Source organism: Arabidopsis lyrata (assembly GCF_000004255.2).
Source record: "Arabidopsis lyrata subsp. lyrata unplaced genomic scaffold ARALYscaffold_3, whole genome shotgun sequence".
NCBI lineage: Eukaryota > Viridiplantae > Streptophyta > Magnoliopsida > Brassicales > Brassicaceae > Arabidopsis > Arabidopsis lyrata.
The window spans coordinates 6,423,300-6,438,164 of record NW_003302553.1 but is presented as its reverse complement, the minus strand read 5'-3'; the positions used below and the strand labels follow the sequence as shown (position 1 = coordinate 6,438,164).

The following is a 14,865-nucleotide window of genomic DNA, read 5'->3' as shown; positions in this document are numbered from 1 at the left end:
TTACTCAAAAACATATGTATGTATATGCTGTACGGTGAATTAGAGCTTAGAAAGAAGAACATGGCATGTGGTTCAACGTGGAGTTATGCTTCTCATGGCGTCGGTGGATTTATTTTTTTGATTAAACCAGACAAAGAGGACCCACGATAACATTTATAGTCAAAAACTCAAAAGACTTTACACAGATTACAACAGAGAAGATAAGGTAAAATGGTTCTGAGTGACAAAATAGTCAAATTTTGTTACTCGACCAAGAATCTTTCTATAGTTTTCTCCAATGTCTCTCTAGGGACAGCTCCAATGATACTATCTTTCTTCTCACCGTCTTTGAAGATGATTACTGTTGGAACGCTGCGTATCCCGTAACGGTTCGCTGTGTTTGGGCTCTCGTCGGTGTTGATTTTGTAGAATTTGAACTTCCCTGCGAAATCCTTGGCCAGTTGGTCAACTATGGGGTGAATCATACGGCACGGTCCACACCATGGTGCCCAGAACTCGACCAATACTGGAACATCTGATTCCAGAACCTGTGTTTGCCATTCTGAATCAGACAGGTTTGGTACTGCAACATCAAAACAAACTAGTTAGATTTCTCAATGGTGATTGAAGTTATGCAAATCAGACTATTAGAGAGAACTGTTCTGTGAAATAGTATACAGAGCACATCAATGCTCAATGCCAAGACTCTGGTTCTTTCTTGAGTTATATCAAACCATATGTTAACAGGAAGCAATCAAGATTCTTATCACAGAGTATATTCAGGAACTTTATTTTCGATTAGTATAATCAGTCAATCCTGGTTTGATCATGAAAGTGTAACGGAAACACGGGTTCGGGTATGATGGGGATGCATAGAACAGAGTAAAATCCAAGTAACTTGATAGATAAAGAAGCTGAGTCCTCAAACGACGTTGACCACAATATGTGTTATGGTTCATATCTCCGAGTTCTAGTATTAGAATCCACTCCCTGTGAATCCTAGTTTCAGAGAACTAAATCAGTGAATACAAAAGACTAAATCTATGTTTAATGTTCAGATCTACGAGTTCCACAATCAGAATCCAAACCGTATGAATCCTGCTTTCAGAGAATGGAACAGTAACAGACCAGAATCAAACAGTAGAAAAACAATTCTCAAATGAGATTTTACCAAAATACTACGAGTTCTAATCCCAAAGAATCCAATGATATAGTTCCTAAGAATCCAAGTTTCAAAGTAGTGAATTATGATTACAAAAACTAATAAACTTGTACACGATTTGGTGCTTCTTAATCACAACTCCTAAATTGGAAAACTTATTAACTTGAGTCACAGATAATCATTCCACATAATTAGCAATCACAAAAAAGGCTTAATTTTACACAGAAATTGGTTAAGACTACACTTCCACACAATCCATGAGAGAACAAAACGAGAAGAAGAATGAAATTAAGCTATATACCTTCGACGGCAGCAGTGGTGTCCTGAGCCTCACAAGCGATTCTTCCACCGCGAGCAGCTCTGGATCTACGATTCGCACCAAGACTCGCTGACTGAGTCACCAAACTCCGCGAACATTTCAAACCTCTGAATTCCAGAAACCTGACTGGGGAAATCCGGCGTCCTGAAACCGACGGACCAGCTGAAGTAGATGAAATCGAAGCCGCAATCGGGAGAGAAAATACGCGGGTCACGGTGACGGAATCGATCAACGACGCCATTGAAGGAGCAGAGAATTTTTTTTAGTGGTGTATTTGGAATGACTCGAGAACATACAGAGGCAATGTTATCCTCCCCACGTCATTCATTCTTCCTATATGATAACGACAGCGTTTAGAGGACGACAGCGTTTAGAGGACTCCGAGTAAACCATCAATTTTTGTCTATAAAATCCGATTTCGGTTAAGCAGCACCATACCAATCCGATTCTGTTTTCTGTAACACAGACACATTTTCTTGCGCGTTTAGTTAGATTAAAGGGATAATATCGTATAAATTTAAAGGGATAAATATCGTATAAAGTAAATATCTCGTTGATCTTTTTTATCATATAAATTAAAGGGATCATATATATATATATATATATATATATATATATTAAAGGGATCATATATTTGTTTAATTTTTTTTTTTAATCTGTACGTATTAGTAGTTTCGCAAGGTAGTGTACAAGTAAAACCAATAGGGGTTGCAAAGGGTATCGCCAAGGATGAGTGCTCCATGTAAACCAATTGGCTCTCTGTCCGCGGGAAGTGCTGTCAATGCGAATTATACTTAAAGCGTGTAACAGTTCCTACAAGGGTAAGAGATACAAATTTCCCTGAATGCCGCCACTGGGTTGCTCAACGAGGATTCTGTTGCCGATGCGGTGAAGAGGTGGATCGGAGGAAGAAGATGGGAAACCTTTCGAGTACATCTCCGAGAGTGCACAGCTGAGCCACGAATATGTAACAGCCATGAAGAAGCAAAAGTCTGGTATCGGGTTTGGGCAGAGGAAGCTTCACTTGGTTCTCGGTCTGCACCACACACTTTTGGATAGCTGTCACATCGCGCGGCTTGCAGACGGAGACAAGCATCTGGTGGAACAGGTTGGCATAAGGGATGATCTGGGGCGTTTCATCTGTGCATATGTGAATTTTAATTTACAGAAAGAAACGAAAAAGCAATAATGGTTTGTGGTCATAGTGTTGTTCTAGAAGGACTCTGTTGTCGATGCAGATCAGCTTTGGATGAAAGCAGTTACGTGGAGAATAATAATCTCATACCTTTCGATTTCCTATCCAAGGGCGCTTGAAATTGAGCCCTCAATACGTTGGTTTTATGAAGCGCCATGTCATGATAAAAACTTTACAAGAGAAGAAGAAGCTTCACTTGGTCCTTGGTCTACGAGGCACACTCTACGACTACATTATAATTTCTCATTTATCCGATAGAGAGAAGCATTTGATCGGAGAAGTAGATTCAAGGGACGATCTTTGGCGGATCACCGCACAGTCCCATGAAGGGTTGATAAAATTGCGCCCTTTTGTAGCCGAATTCTTGCGTGAAGCAAACAACACGCTACATGCTTACTCGCTTTCCCGGCCAGAACACTCCGATTATATGCTCAAGTTGCTTCATCCGCATCAAACCTACTTTGGCCGTCGCGTCATCTGCAGTAGAGACACGTGTATGAAAACACTTGACCTTGTCTTGGTCGACGAACGTGTCCTGGTTGTCATGGATGATCAATGTTCAACTTGGTGGACGGACCATACCAACCACAGATCACGAGTTACCGTTATTTCCAAAGACCCACGACGACCCAACACAGTGGATTGATTGCAAATCTTTTCAACTTCCTTAAGGCAAACTTGTTGGAATATCGTTGCCACCATTTGGCTCCAAAATCTTACTCGGAGGAAGGTATAGATGAGACTGAAGAGGATGGAGGATTGGCCATTGCTCTCAAGTTCCTCAGGAATCTTCATCAACGATTCTTCGACGGAGAATATATCAAGACGTGAGGATGTTGCTTCATACATTATCATTTCAACAAAATGAAGCCCAAAGCTAGGCTCATATTTAGCCTAACAAAACTTGTTGAAATTTATTGCATACCATCATATTTAATTTCTACTTGATTTGTCCAAGATTAATACGATTCCCATAGTTGCACTTAAATGGGATGTGCAGATGGTTTTTTTTTTTTTTGCTATTATTGGTTCATAATTCTGGTAGCAAAAGACGAAAATAAATAAATCTGGAAGCAAATAATGCTTTTTCCAATATTTGTGGAAAATTGATGAACAAGGAATAATAAATTTACCTAGCGTTTGAGTCTTTTTGTGTATAAGAAGAGACGTATGGAGAAAAGAGAGGCTAAAGAAACTGAGAGCAAAGATAGAGAAATTGTCCTGTTAAAACAGAACTTAATTCAAAGAGGTTGTGCTGAAATCGTTTGTTTGCGTTGAGAGAGGTTTACTTTAAAAAAAGATTGTTAAATTTTGAATATTAATTAAAAAATCTTGTAGAAAACAATATATCTCTTTTATTCTTAGAATGTTTAAATTTACATAAAACTCAATCTTTATATTAAAAAAAAAGCTAGGAAAAGGAGGTACATAATCAATAATCAATTGATTTTCTTAGATATTTGCAAAAATCAATTTGGGAAGTTAGTCTAATCGAGAACTTCTAATCGATACAGTGATGTTTACTGAGATACAAAGTTGCAACATTGTTGTCCCTTGATTATTTTTTTCGTATTCCCGAATAACACTCATAACCAAAACCACTAATTTTATTATAAAATTGGAATGTGAAGGAAAATATAATGAGACAAACAAGAAGAAAACGTCATTAAAAATCATTTCATCAAAGAAGGTTTATGTCGTCTAAGCCAGTAATCTCAAGCAAAAACAGAAGCATTTTGTGAAGAATTAAAAGAGTTACTTCTTCTTCCTTGTGTACTTGTCATCCTCCTCTTCCTCATCATCGTCAATATCATCAAAATCTTCATCGTCGTCGATATCCACGTCATCAATTTCTTCCTCATCAAAATCTGTCTCCTCCTCTGAATCAGCGTCCTCGTTGTCCACCACTCGCTTTCCATGAGCCGCCTCCATTTTCCCTATCCTCTCCGAGAAACCCTCCTTCTGAACGAAGCCGACACGTAAACCGGATTGCATAACCGGAAAAGTTTCAGAGAAAACAGGGTATTGGCTAGCCGCCGGCGCCGTCTGGTTAAACCAAAGCAGAGATCGAATGGCCGGTCCATTGTTCTGCACAGTCTCAGTAAGATTGGTCGTACGTCCACGGAGGAGTAGATTCGCCACTGATTTTCCGTCACGGATGAGTGATCTCGCCGCCGATGATGAAGCTGAAGCCATTTTTGATCGTAGAGTGTGGGACGGATAGTTTAGGACGGCTAATATACAGAGAGGAAAGGGTTTAGGGTTTTTAGTAGGAGAGGGAGGACACGTGGATGGCCACGTGTACATTTACGTATCTCCGGTTTTTTAGAACCTAGTTTAGATTTTTTCAGTTGAAGCAGAAGTACATTCACATCTTTTGTCTTGATATATGAACATAAAGCTTAAAAGTCAAAATCTAAACCTTGTATCGTTGACTTATACTCACTTTCTCTGTGAAAAAGGTAGCTCAGAAAATTGAGGCTATAATAATAATAAATCTGACTGGTAAAGGCAACTATACAAATGAGAGTGACTTCTCAGTTCTCAATAGTCTTTTAAGATTTATGTCATAGTTAAGAGAAAAAAAGAGGATCCATGATTGTAAGAAAAGGAGAAACTAATTAAGTCACCGGTTGGTTTCTTCAGAAATTAAGAAAAATTAAGGGAAAAAAAAAGGAGCCATGGAGATCAACTAGAAGAAACTCTGTCTCTCTTGGCGCTTGATCTGGTATTGTGGCTACTCTCTGCAACGTTGTTAGTCTCAGGTGCTTTGTCTTCTCCTTCCGGTTCGAGACCAAGGACACCTAGAAGAATAAACTCTTTCAACAGCACTGTCTCCACAAAGGTAGCCACATCTGTCCTAAACTTCTTAGAGCTACTGTTCTCGCTATTCTCTTCCACATCTTGAGCCCCCTTCACCAGAAATCCCGGTATACCTCCGTTTCTATAGGCATTACACGCCTTCAACACGTCGTGAGCACAGCTGAAGAAATGTCCATACGCAAAGTTTTCAAAATACTGTAGCATTCAAAAAACCCACCAGAAACAATCAATCTCAAGCTTTAGTCGTCAAAAGGTTTACGCTTTTTTATTAGTATAGAGAGACAAGTGTAATGGAATGAGGTTTTTGTTGTTACCTTGGGTGGTCTCCTCATGGTGTAAACCATAGTCTTTAAAGACAGTAGGAGTGTGTTTTCGCTGTAAGCCTTAGAGCTATTCTCACCATGTGCAGAACCCGCTGAACTCTCGTAGCCAGGCTCGTTGAAGTAAGGTTTTTGATTTAAGATGAGACCTTGGATCGAGACAAGAACCTGCAACATTGTGGAAGTGTTGGGGATCCATTTCTCCCTCTGGCTACCACTCCAAGTGCCGAGAAGACTCAGACAGACTTTCCCACAATTGTACAGATTCGGGTTGATTCTCAGCCCACCAGAATGGTAATGAACAGTCTTGTAAAACCAAAAGGAATTTCACATATCAAAAGAGACAACCTTTAGGAAACAACAAAAAGAAACTCAATTTGACAAAGTTCAGTTGAAATACCGGTGGCACAGAAGGGTATGTATCCGGGAAGAAGATATCAAAAAAGAACAGACCATCATGGTATGGAGTTCCTTGCGCTCCGATAATTACAGCCCTTAAAAGATCCATCCTAGATTCATAAGCTCTGACAAATATCATATCTGTCCCAATAACAACAAAAGCAAAAAAAAAAAAAAATAATGTAAGAAAAGTTGCTTATAAAAGCTGCAGAAATTGATGTATAAGACAGCGTGAATACCTGGTAAATCTTTCTCAAGAATTTTCCACTCGTCTTGAATCCTTTTCGCCCATTCCTTCGAATGCTGATAAGACAAAGAAATAGTTAAATCTTGAAAAACATAACATTCCATAACAAAAATTAACTTATGCTCATCGGTCGCAACCTGCTTTGAAGAATTTCCCTTAGAAGCATAGTGGTGATCTGAAAAATCTTCGACGATGTCAAATCTTTTGAAAAACAAATAAAGCCCCAGAAAATCCTCCATATTTCTTTTAACTCTGGAAGCATCCGGAGGTAATATCGCCTCTTCCACTCTATACCGAGCACCATAACCTTTAAAACCGGGTGTGTTTGGTGGTACCTGAAGCAATAAACCAGAAGAACCTGCAGCAGGAGCTGGAGCCTCCCCCAATACTGTATCAGGAGTCTGAGGCTGAAAATGATTGGAAAAATACGTTTTGGAGGTTGAAGAACCGAGAGTAAAAGGTGGTTGAAAAGCCTTGCTGTTCTGTGGCAAGGCATAAGCAGAGTTTGGTATGACTCCTCCAGCTTTGTGCGGTAAAGCATTCCATGGTTGAGCAATAGGGGTTGCCATATCTGGGAAAGAAAACTGAGATTGGATTCCACTTCCTTTTGTTGCTTTCTTGGAACTGTTACCGGTAACATCTGACTTATTAGACGATTTGCTGCTTCCACTCGCTGATTCCTTGTCAGCTGAATTTGGAAACCAATCCATTGACACCTCCACACCAGTTGGGATATCCTTACCATCGAAAAGGTCTTGATACATGGAGTAATTATCAGTCTCCTCCTCCATTTCAAAGTCATATTGTTCGGAATAGTTTTCGTCGTCTTCATAGATCAAAGTATCTGGGTCTAACAAACTATTTGATATTGGAGATGATCCAGGGTAATCATAATCATCACCCTACAATAGTATTTAAAAGTGACCTTATAGTTGTGATAGCATAAGTAGACTCATTAAAAGAAAAGGAAAATTCAAACACCTACCGAAACAAACTCATCATCTTGCTCATCGTAAGAAACGGAATCAAAATCAATAGCCTTCCCTTTATTCTTGTTATCAACATTGTTGCCATTAAGAACACCACCGTTTTGCATTTCATATTCCTCCACATCAATCACTTCTGGAGTTTCAGCCTACAAGATCATGATCCCACCCGCAATCCAGAGTAAGATAAAACATAATATCCCATTGAAACTAACTATGTATAAAATTGAAAACGCAAACGGAGAAGAAGAAAACGAATTGTTATCACAAAGAAACCAAAGGCATAACATTCATAGACTTGATATCACATTACATAACAAAAACAAGTCTATAACAACTTAAACAGATACAGAACACCAACAGTCAGTTACAGTTTCAAGTGATCAGGAACATGAAACGTCAGAACAGTCTCCTTCAAAACCAATCCAACAACAAAGAGAAACCCACAAATAAAAAACAAACATAATGCACGTGAGAACCCTAATAATCAAGCACACATAAGCAAAATCAACGATGACTCACTAAAACCCTTAAATCAACAAAGCCCTCAAACCCAGATTGATGATCGCACAATCCCCCAAATCAATTAGGTAAATCAGTGAATTTTGGGATACAGTTAAACAGAATTACCCTCTAGAGATTAAAATCCGATCAAATTCAATTCAATTCGGTAAAAGTATTAACCTTTGCTCTCGAGCAAGAAGCGACCGGAGGAGCGATCTCCACTACGTTGGTCTCCATTGAACGATCCCAAACGCAAAGAACTGAAAACGGAAAACGAGAGAATTTTCCTCAAAACTTAGACAAGAAGACGAAGAAGAAGAAGAAATCGATCAAAGAAAAAGTTTTGGGTGTATAACCTTGGCGCCGTATTAATATACCAACACAACAACAAGAGTGAGATTGCGCAAAGGGCCTCTCTCTCTCTCTCTCTCTTTCTCTCTATTTAATCCTAATCCCATCTTAAATTAAAGACCTAAATTAATAACCTTTTTTAAGTGATGATTAATGAAATTTTCCTATTTGTGCGTTTTTATTCAACAAGTCAATACGGAAGGTCTACGCAGATGGGCCCCATTTTTACATTTGACGGTTCAGATCGTATTTTATATTGGAAACTAATATCAACGGTGTTGATGTAGGTACTAGCGTAGTCTGCTGCTGTAGAGGATATAAAACCGAGCTTAAGCAACACGGTTAGGTGACTTCGACCAAGGCTATGATTTTAGATCCGTAAGATTTGAGAAAAACAAGTTTTTGGGTAAATCTAACGGTTGGGAACTCTTTTCTGGATTTCGTTTTTTTTTTCTAGTAACAGAACAATCATAGCAAATCTAATGAGAAGATATAATTGAGTTAATCTTAAGAAAAAAGTTATAAAGTATACAATGATTTTGATTTTTTCTTTAAAATAAGTACGATGAATCTGACTACTATTATTACTTAATTATTTTATTTTAAATAAAATGATCACTAAATGATCATTAATTTATAGTGCTATTAATAGATGAAGTTTGTTTAGATGTTAAAATAAAGATAAAGTTTAATATTACTACATTAAGTAATAAAAATGTATTAATTTAATATAAAAAGTTATATTAGTGTGACATATGTCGTTTATTAAAAAGGATGATTTTATATTTTTGTTTGAAAAGATATTTTAAGAAAGATAAAAATGAGCTTTTACTTAAGCAAAAGAAAAAAAAAAGAGAGAGATATTATCCATGCTGGTCTCATTTCGGGCCTATATACATTATTTTTACTATTGATAAAATAAAACTAGTAAGGAACAACAGCTACTGATGATGCCCATTTCTGAAAGCCCATAACATAAGAAATAATGGAAGATGAAGTGAAAAGAAGAAAACAAACAAACAAACAAACAATGGAACTTTTCTTTAGATCGAAAAATAAACATGAGATAGTCATCAGTCATCACAGGCTTTGTAATCTACTGTAGTTGAGAATTATGAAGTTGTTTGTTTTATTAAGGCACTAATTTCTAAAACACATGCTCTACTAGTTTTCAAACTAGAGAACCAAATTAATTAAAAATAAAATAAAAAATTGCTTGCCCAATGAATAAAAGTTGAAAGAGACAGAAAGCCATCTTTTTTGGTCTTTGCAAGTTAGTGGACAGATTTTTATTCACATAACGACAAGCATTTCTTTGCTCATTCTTTCGTGAATGGAAAAATGATGTTTATGAAAGAAATGTTCAAGGAAATTGATATTCAGAATTCAGACAATGTACAAAAGTACAGTGCGCAATTGAGTTACTTTTGTACTTTTCTTACTTTTACACTGTATATTTGTTTATGTTTTCTTTAAAGGGAAAAATGTCATTTAATCGTCCAACTTTCAAAAATGGCTATTTTATACATGAACTTCATTTGCAAGGGAAAAAGTTGTTGTCATTACTAATATAACTGAAATGGTAAATTGAAGATTACAAACACAAAGGATATTCACAATTTCGCAGTTCAAATCCGGAAAACTATTACTAGTATTGCCATAATAAAATTGTAAGGGTAATCTAATTGCGAATTTAAAAAAAAAAAACACAGATAATGGTTTTATATATGTTGTTTACAATCTTTCTTCAATACGATTATGATATTAATCTTTTTAAGAAACAAAACTAGTCATGCATCAGAGAAAGTATGAATTTACACTATTTTCTAATTCTGATATAGAATTGGGCTATATTGCTAGTTTTCCAATAAAATATTTTTATTCTGATTTTCTAAGTTAAAATATTGTATTTGAACTTAGAGTAGATAAATTGACTTATATTCCTCTAATGATTGTATTTGAATTTGATACTATTGGGAAAAGATATAGAGCACTACATTCAAATAATATCCTTTTGGAATCTTTGAGTAATCATGAATTTTGCAAAGTTAAAATTACGCCGAATATCCAAAACTCCTAAGTAAGGAGTATATATTTAAAATTAATCTATTATAAAAAAAACAAAGATCTTGTTCAAAACTTTAAATCTCCACCCACCCTAAGTTCACGAATACGTCACAATTTTGTGTTTGAGGAAACGACTTTAAATTGTCACCTATGACTTGAGCACGCTTCGATTTAAATATTTTCAACTAGATCATTTAATTAAAAAAAAAATGATCTCAGTTAATTAACTATATTCCAATGTTCCAAATCTGTTTAAAAAGAGTTGTAATGGATTACTAAAAATAAAGGGAGGAATAACGAATATAATGGGAAAAAAAGAGTGAAATGGACACGAGAGGTTGGCAACGAAAGGCTTTTCTCTCCGTAACCCAAAAAAGATTCGGTTGTCACATAATTTGCAGAGATTCTCCACTCTCTATCCTTCTATAAATTACAGAGCCATCGGATCACAAAACAGAACAACAACAACAACAACAAACAAGAACTCAAACACTAAAACAAACCTTCAATCTTTTTTCAAAAAGTCAATCATGTCAAGCAACTGCGGAAGCTGCGACTGTGCTGACAAGACCCAGTGCGTGTAAGTGTCCTCTGTTTCCGTTTCACGAAAAATCTTGTTTCTGATTCGTTTTGTAATCGATTTTGTTGAGCCAACAGCAGAGTGAAACCTCTCTGTTTTTGGATCTTGATGCTTGATCTATGTCTGAAACTATAATCTTTATCTTTTATTGCTCTTATGTTGCTCTAGATCTTGACTGACATATGCTTTTTTCACTCTGTGACTGTAGGAAGAAGGGAACCAGCTACACCTTCGACATCGTCAAGACTCAGGAGAGGTAATAATAGATGATTGTGATGATGATGATACAACGAGATCATAATGATGCAACAATTGATTTTGTTTTGCAGCTACAAGGAAGCCATGATCATGGACGTTGGTGCAGAGGAGAACGACGCGAATTGCAAGTGCAAGTGTGGCTCAACCTGCAGCTGCGTCAACTGCACTTGCTGCCCCAACTAAAAATGCTTCTTTAATCAAAATGTAATATGAATAAAAGTTGATGTGAGTTCATCTATTGAGCTCATATCTCTCTTATGACTCTCTAGTATGGTGTGATGTAATGGGTTATGACCCTTTCTTTATCCTCCAATCCAATCCATCATATTTCTATTAGTAACATCTTCTTTCCCTTCCATATAAAACTAAAGAACTTGCAAGATAATTGAAAAGATGGTTTCTTTTTATTTTCAATCACAACAAAATGCGATTTTGTATCCAAATGCATACATAATCTCATGAAGAATTAATCTCCTGTTTTTATACCCTAAACCCATCCCGGGTGATGAACAATCTATGTTGCTCATTCCTTTTGATCCACCATCAAATTACGTATTAAGAAGAGAAAAAAAAAAAGTATCAGACATTGAAACCTTCTGCTCGGAGACACATTTTATGAGCCTCGATCCATTTAGTGCAAGCCGATTCACCATGCTCGACAATGCACTCATCTCTCAGCTTCTTCGTATCAGGGCAAGCACAACATATCCTCTTCTTTGGTTTCGTCTCTGCCGAGGCAGCAGCCTTGCTTGGCTCTGAAGTGGGTGAAGGAATCAAGCCGTTTTGTGCTGTTTGATCACTCATCCTGTAGACAAAAGGAAAAAGAACACGGTCAAAAATATGAACATGACAATGAAGAAATGGCATAAACATAACATAAGTAATATCGCCTAGATTCTCCTTCACATCCTATTTGGTATTCACAAGAAAACTCTTCTCATTCATCTGTTCAAGAAGCGCTCTTAAAGATCAATTATCAAGTCCTTAAACCTTGGGAAGTGCTCATTATCAAACACAAACAACGATCGAAATTATAAACTTGGTTCTCAAAAACCAAGCTCAATAAGAGCTAACAAAGGTATAAAATTCCATGACAACCTTCTACTTGGTAAGAAATCAAGAACAAGGACTGCATAAATCTTCACCACAAAGAATTTTACTGAGAACTTCTGATCACGAATTAGTGGGTTATTAAATTCTAGATTTTTCAATCGATTTCCAAAAATGCGCATAAACCCATCAGAAAATTTGATGATTTTAATTGAATACTCTAGACACGACGACGCTGATAAGCAAATCTGATAAACCCTAAGAAACATACGAGAGTTAAAACCCTGAAGTTCAAAAACCCTGATCCTCAAAACCCCTGAACCTTAAGTTACGAAATCTCATCCATAAGATAACAACAACACCAAACTCATAAACCAATTGTTTAACGAGCAATCAAGCAAGCTAAATCTGCGAAAAATGTTTCATCTTTCCTTTGCAGCATCTTACAATTCTTGATACAAAATTTCTCAGAGAGAGGAAAAGGAGAAACCTTTTAATGGATTTTACAGAGGAAGAATCAAAGAGCAGAGAACCGGTGAAAATGTCGGCGACGGTATGAAAGGAAAGATGAAGACCACTTGGCTTCAGGCTTGAACAAGGAGGCGAATTCAAAGTAAAGAAGCCACCAAATACGAATTTTTTTTTATTCGAATGTTCCAGTTAACAAATTCTGATTGGGCCCTTGTGATAGGTCTATCTATAATGGGCTAGGCCCTTAATACAACAAATACACCAACAATTTCGCAGTGAAGAAGAAAAATATTTTGTTTGCTATCAGACTAACAACAAGAACCAGAGTCCTTGAGGTAGATTTGGAGAATGATACTAATACGAGATTGCAATTCAACATCTCTCACACAGAGTAAATTTTCCGGTTGGTATTGATGTAGAGGACACGGTAAGGAAGATGAAACATATATTGTTGTTAGCACTTCCAAAGAGATTTTACTCATCTGAAGAAAGTTAACTTTTTGTCAACTATAACAGACACAGAGACTCAGGGTAAAGGCTGGAACAAAAGAAAGCTACAATTTTTGCTAGGCAGAGGAGAGACATTAGAGAATGGAAGTTTGTGATTCTCAATTTAACTTCTTCCTCTCATTACACAGAACCATCCCATTTTTAGAAGATGAACTTATTCTCTCTTATTGGAAACTGCTCTAGTTTGGTCATCTCCATCTTTGCTTCTAGATTCTACAACATTGGATGTGATTTAGTCACTTGCAGAAAAAAAAATAACAAAGTGTCACAAATGAGAATTTCACCCAACAGAGTATTTACACAGATTTACAAAACAAGTTTCAAGAATGTGCTCGCTGATGAAACCAAGACTTGATGTTTTCACAGTTGAAAAAAAAAAAAAAACAAATTCATTGACAATTCCTATATTTCATTGACATTTGATCTTCTGAATCTATAAAAAACCGACAATAGTTTAGTCTAAGATTTCACTTTCCCCAAGCTCTACTGGTTCTCGTGATCTCCAATTTCTAACAAAGCACATCATCTTTTGCATAGCCCACACAAGTTTAAGAAAAAAAAAACAAAACATCAATCAATCATACTTCTCTCTCCATGTATAAACGAGGAAGAAAATCCATGAGACAGCTAAAGCAATGTCTCCAAGAGCTTGCTTGGGACATTCAAAAGCAAGATCTTCAATCTTCCACTCAAATATAACTCTCCATAAAGCCATAAGCATATAGAGAATCACAGAACCAGCGGCAAAGAAGCTATGAAACTCTCTGTCTTTCACAAACGACACCATGAAAAGTACCAATCCGATAGCAAAGAGAAGCAAACCAGAGAATGACTGAGAAATCTGAATAAGCTGCTCGTCGTGAGGTGTTGATCCTTTGAGCTTGTTTGCTATATCACTACCATGTCCAAAGATCGAAGCTTTCTCTGTGTAGAACATCATCAGGGTTCCACTTGTAAGTGCGATAATCGAATGGAGCATACAGATTACACGGAAGAGATGTGAATTCATCGGACCTTGTTGATTCCAATAGAAAGAATCTGCCTTTTTTTGCTGGGGTTTCGCAAAATCACCTGAAAATATCGAGAAGAGGTCAAAAACAGATGGAACCAAAAAAAAACGCAAATTATTATTCAAAGTTTCAGACTTTTCAAAGATAGAGAGATGTTAAAGCTTCAAAATTTCAAACCTGAGGAAGCTGTGATGTTACGGTTTTGAATAGAGAGATTATATGATTTAGGGATTTTGAATTCCACAAGAGCCTGAGGAAGCTGTGATGTTACGGTTTTGAATAGAGAGATTATATGATTTAGGGATTTTGAATTCCACAAGAGAACTTCTGGGAATTGTTTATGGATAAACCCTAGTTTTTGTCTTGTTGCAAAAGAAGATTTTTAACTTGATCTCGGTCCTCTTTTGGCAGCTTCTCCTCTTTCTTCAACAGAAATTCAAACCCACCGTATAAAGATTGCTTTCCGATTATAAGTGGGAGAGATTATAAACTAATTTATAGTTGACACAAATAATTTCAATACAAAAAAAAATTAGGATATTTATACCAATAATGTCATCTGTTATGAAAACTTTTTTTTTTTTTTTGTGCACCTTCTGTTGGGAAAACTTATCCATGACTTTTTGGTAAAACA

The 14,865-nt window shown here is 36.6% G+C and overlaps 7 protein-coding genes across 8 annotated transcripts; 2 read left to right on the top strand and 5 right to left on the bottom strand.

The window, feature by feature from the left end:
* Positions 1–83: 83 nt before the first annotated feature.
* On the bottom strand, positions 84–1,743 carry LOC9319003 (thioredoxin M4, chloroplastic). Its single transcript, XM_002882891.2, has 2 exons — positions 1,443–1,743; positions 84–562 (listed from the first exon to the last, which is right to left on the bottom strand). Exons 1-2 carry the CDS (start codon positions 1,699–1,701, stop codon positions 243–245), a joined length of 579 nt encoding a protein of 192 aa, XP_002882937.1. The 5' UTR covers positions 1,702–1,743; the 3' UTR covers positions 84–242.
* Positions 1,744–2,436: 693 nt separating this feature from the next.
* On the top strand, positions 2,437–3,486 carry LOC9319002 (RNA polymerase II C-terminal domain phosphatase-like 4). The gene is made up of 3 exons (XM_021030973.1): positions 2,437–2,568; positions 2,807–3,193; positions 3,247–3,486. The coding sequence occupies exons 1-3, from the start codon at positions 2,437–2,439 to the stop codon at positions 3,484–3,486; spliced, it is 759 nt and encodes a 252-aa protein (XP_020886632.1).
* Positions 3,487–4,244: 758 nt separating this feature from the next.
* LOC9319001 (phosphopantothenoylcysteine decarboxylase subunit VHS3) lies at positions 4,245–4,923 on the bottom strand. Its single transcript, XM_021032046.1, has one exon. The coding sequence runs from the start codon at positions 4,849–4,851 to the stop codon at positions 4,411–4,413; it is 441 nt and encodes a 146-aa protein (XP_020887705.1). The 5' UTR covers positions 4,852–4,923; the 3' UTR covers positions 4,245–4,410.
* Positions 4,924–5,107: 184 nt separating this feature from the next.
* Positions 5,108–8,395, bottom strand: LOC9321150 (probable ubiquitin-conjugating enzyme E2 25). 2 transcript variants are annotated; one of them, XM_021032044.1, is made up of 8 exons: positions 8,291–8,395; positions 8,115–8,194; positions 7,430–7,579; positions 6,582–7,346; positions 6,437–6,500; positions 6,199–6,338; positions 5,793–6,104; positions 5,108–5,673 (listed from the first exon to the last, which is right to left on the bottom strand). In XM_021032044.1, the coding sequence occupies exons 2-8, from the start codon at positions 8,169–8,171 to the stop codon at positions 5,344–5,346; spliced, it is 1,818 nt and encodes a 605-aa protein (XP_020887703.1). In that variant the 5' UTR covers positions 8,172–8,194; positions 8,291–8,395; the 3' UTR covers positions 5,108–5,343. The 2 variants fall into 2 exon arrangements, with proteins under 2 accessions (XP_020887703.1, XP_020887702.1); XM_021032043.1 differs by lacking the exon at positions 8,291–8,395 and having other exon boundaries at positions 8,115–8,284.
* Positions 8,396–10,683: 2,288 nt separating this feature from the next.
* LOC9319000 (metallothionein-like protein 3) lies at positions 10,684–11,532 on the top strand. The gene is made up of 3 exons (XM_002885037.2): positions 10,684–10,932; positions 11,141–11,188; positions 11,262–11,532. The coding sequence occupies exons 1-3, from the start codon at positions 10,883–10,885 to the stop codon at positions 11,371–11,373; spliced, it is 210 nt and encodes a 69-aa protein (XP_002885083.1). The 5' UTR covers positions 10,684–10,882; the 3' UTR covers positions 11,374–11,532.
* A 40-nt stretch (positions 11,533–11,572) lies between these two features.
* On the bottom strand, positions 11,573–12,880 carry LOC9318999 (cytochrome c oxidase copper chaperone 1). Its single transcript, XM_021031333.1, has 2 exons — positions 12,731–12,880; positions 11,573–11,995 (listed from the first exon to the last, which is right to left on the bottom strand). The coding sequence occupies exon 2, from the start codon at positions 11,992–11,994 to the stop codon at positions 11,770–11,772; it is 225 nt and encodes a 74-aa protein (XP_020886992.1). The 5' UTR covers position 11,995; positions 12,731–12,880; the 3' UTR covers positions 11,573–11,769.
* Positions 12,881–13,476: 596 nt separating this feature from the next.
* On the bottom strand, positions 13,477–14,766 carry LOC9318998. The gene is made up of 2 exons (XM_002882886.2): positions 14,409–14,766; positions 13,477–14,292 (listed from the first exon to the last, which is right to left on the bottom strand). Exon 2 carries the CDS (start codon positions 14,228–14,230, stop codon positions 13,796–13,798), a length of 435 nt encoding a protein of 144 aa, XP_002882932.1. The 5' UTR covers positions 14,231–14,292; positions 14,409–14,766; the 3' UTR covers positions 13,477–13,795.
* Positions 14,767–14,865: the final 99 nt, after the last annotated feature.

Coding starts and splice junctions, on each gene's coding strand:
- LOC9319000 (XM_002885037.2), top strand. CDS start 10,883: ATGTCAAGCAACTGCGGAAGCTGCGACTGTGCTGACAAGACCCAGTGC. Junction 10,933..11,140: donor GCTGACAAGACCCAGTGCGT/GTAAGTGTCCTC, acceptor CTGTGACTGTAG/GAAGAAGGGAACCAGCTACA. Junction 11,189..11,261: donor ATCGTCAAGACTCAGGAGAG/GTAATAATAGAT, acceptor TTTGTTTTGCAG/CTACAAGGAAGCCATGATCA.
- LOC9319001 (XM_021032046.1), bottom strand. CDS start 4,851: ATGGCTTCAGCTTCATCATCGGCGGCGAGATCACTCATCCGTGACGGA.
- LOC9318998 (XM_002882886.2), bottom strand. CDS start 14,230: ATGAATTCACATCTCTTCCGTGTAATCTGTATGCTCCATTCGATTATC.
- LOC9319002 (XM_021030973.1), top strand. CDS start 2,437: ATGAAGAAGCAAAAGTCTGGTATCGGGTTTGGGCAGAGGAAGCTTCAC. Junction 2,569..2,806: donor ACAAGCATCTGGTGGAACAG/GTTGGCATAAGG, acceptor GGTTTTATGAAG/CGCCATGTCATGATAAAAAC. Junction 3,194..3,246: donor TGGTCGACGAACGTGTCCTG/GTTGTCATGGAT, acceptor TACCAACCACAG/ATCACGAGTTACCGTTATTT.
- LOC9321150 (XM_021032044.1), bottom strand. CDS start 8,171: ATGGAGACCAACGTAGTGGAGATCGCTCCTCCGGTCGCTTCTTGCTCG. Junction 6,339..6,436: donor TCTTGAGAAAGATTTACCAG/GTATTCACGCTG, acceptor TTATTGGGACAG/ATATGATATTTGTCAGAGCT. Junction 6,105..6,198: donor CATACCCTTCTGTGCCACCG/GTATTTCAACTG, acceptor TGGTTTTACAAG/ACTGTTCATTACCATTCTGG.
- LOC9319003 (XM_002882891.2), bottom strand. CDS start 1,701: ATGGCGTCGTTGATCGATTCCGTCACCGTGACCCGCGTATTTTCTCTC. Junction 563..1,442: donor CACCACTGCTGCCGTCGAAG/GTATATAGCTTA, acceptor TTGATGTTGCAG/TACCAAACCTGTCTGATTCA.
- LOC9318999 (XM_021031333.1), bottom strand. CDS start 11,994: ATGAGTGATCAAACAGCACAAAACGGCTTGATTCCTTCACCCACTTCA.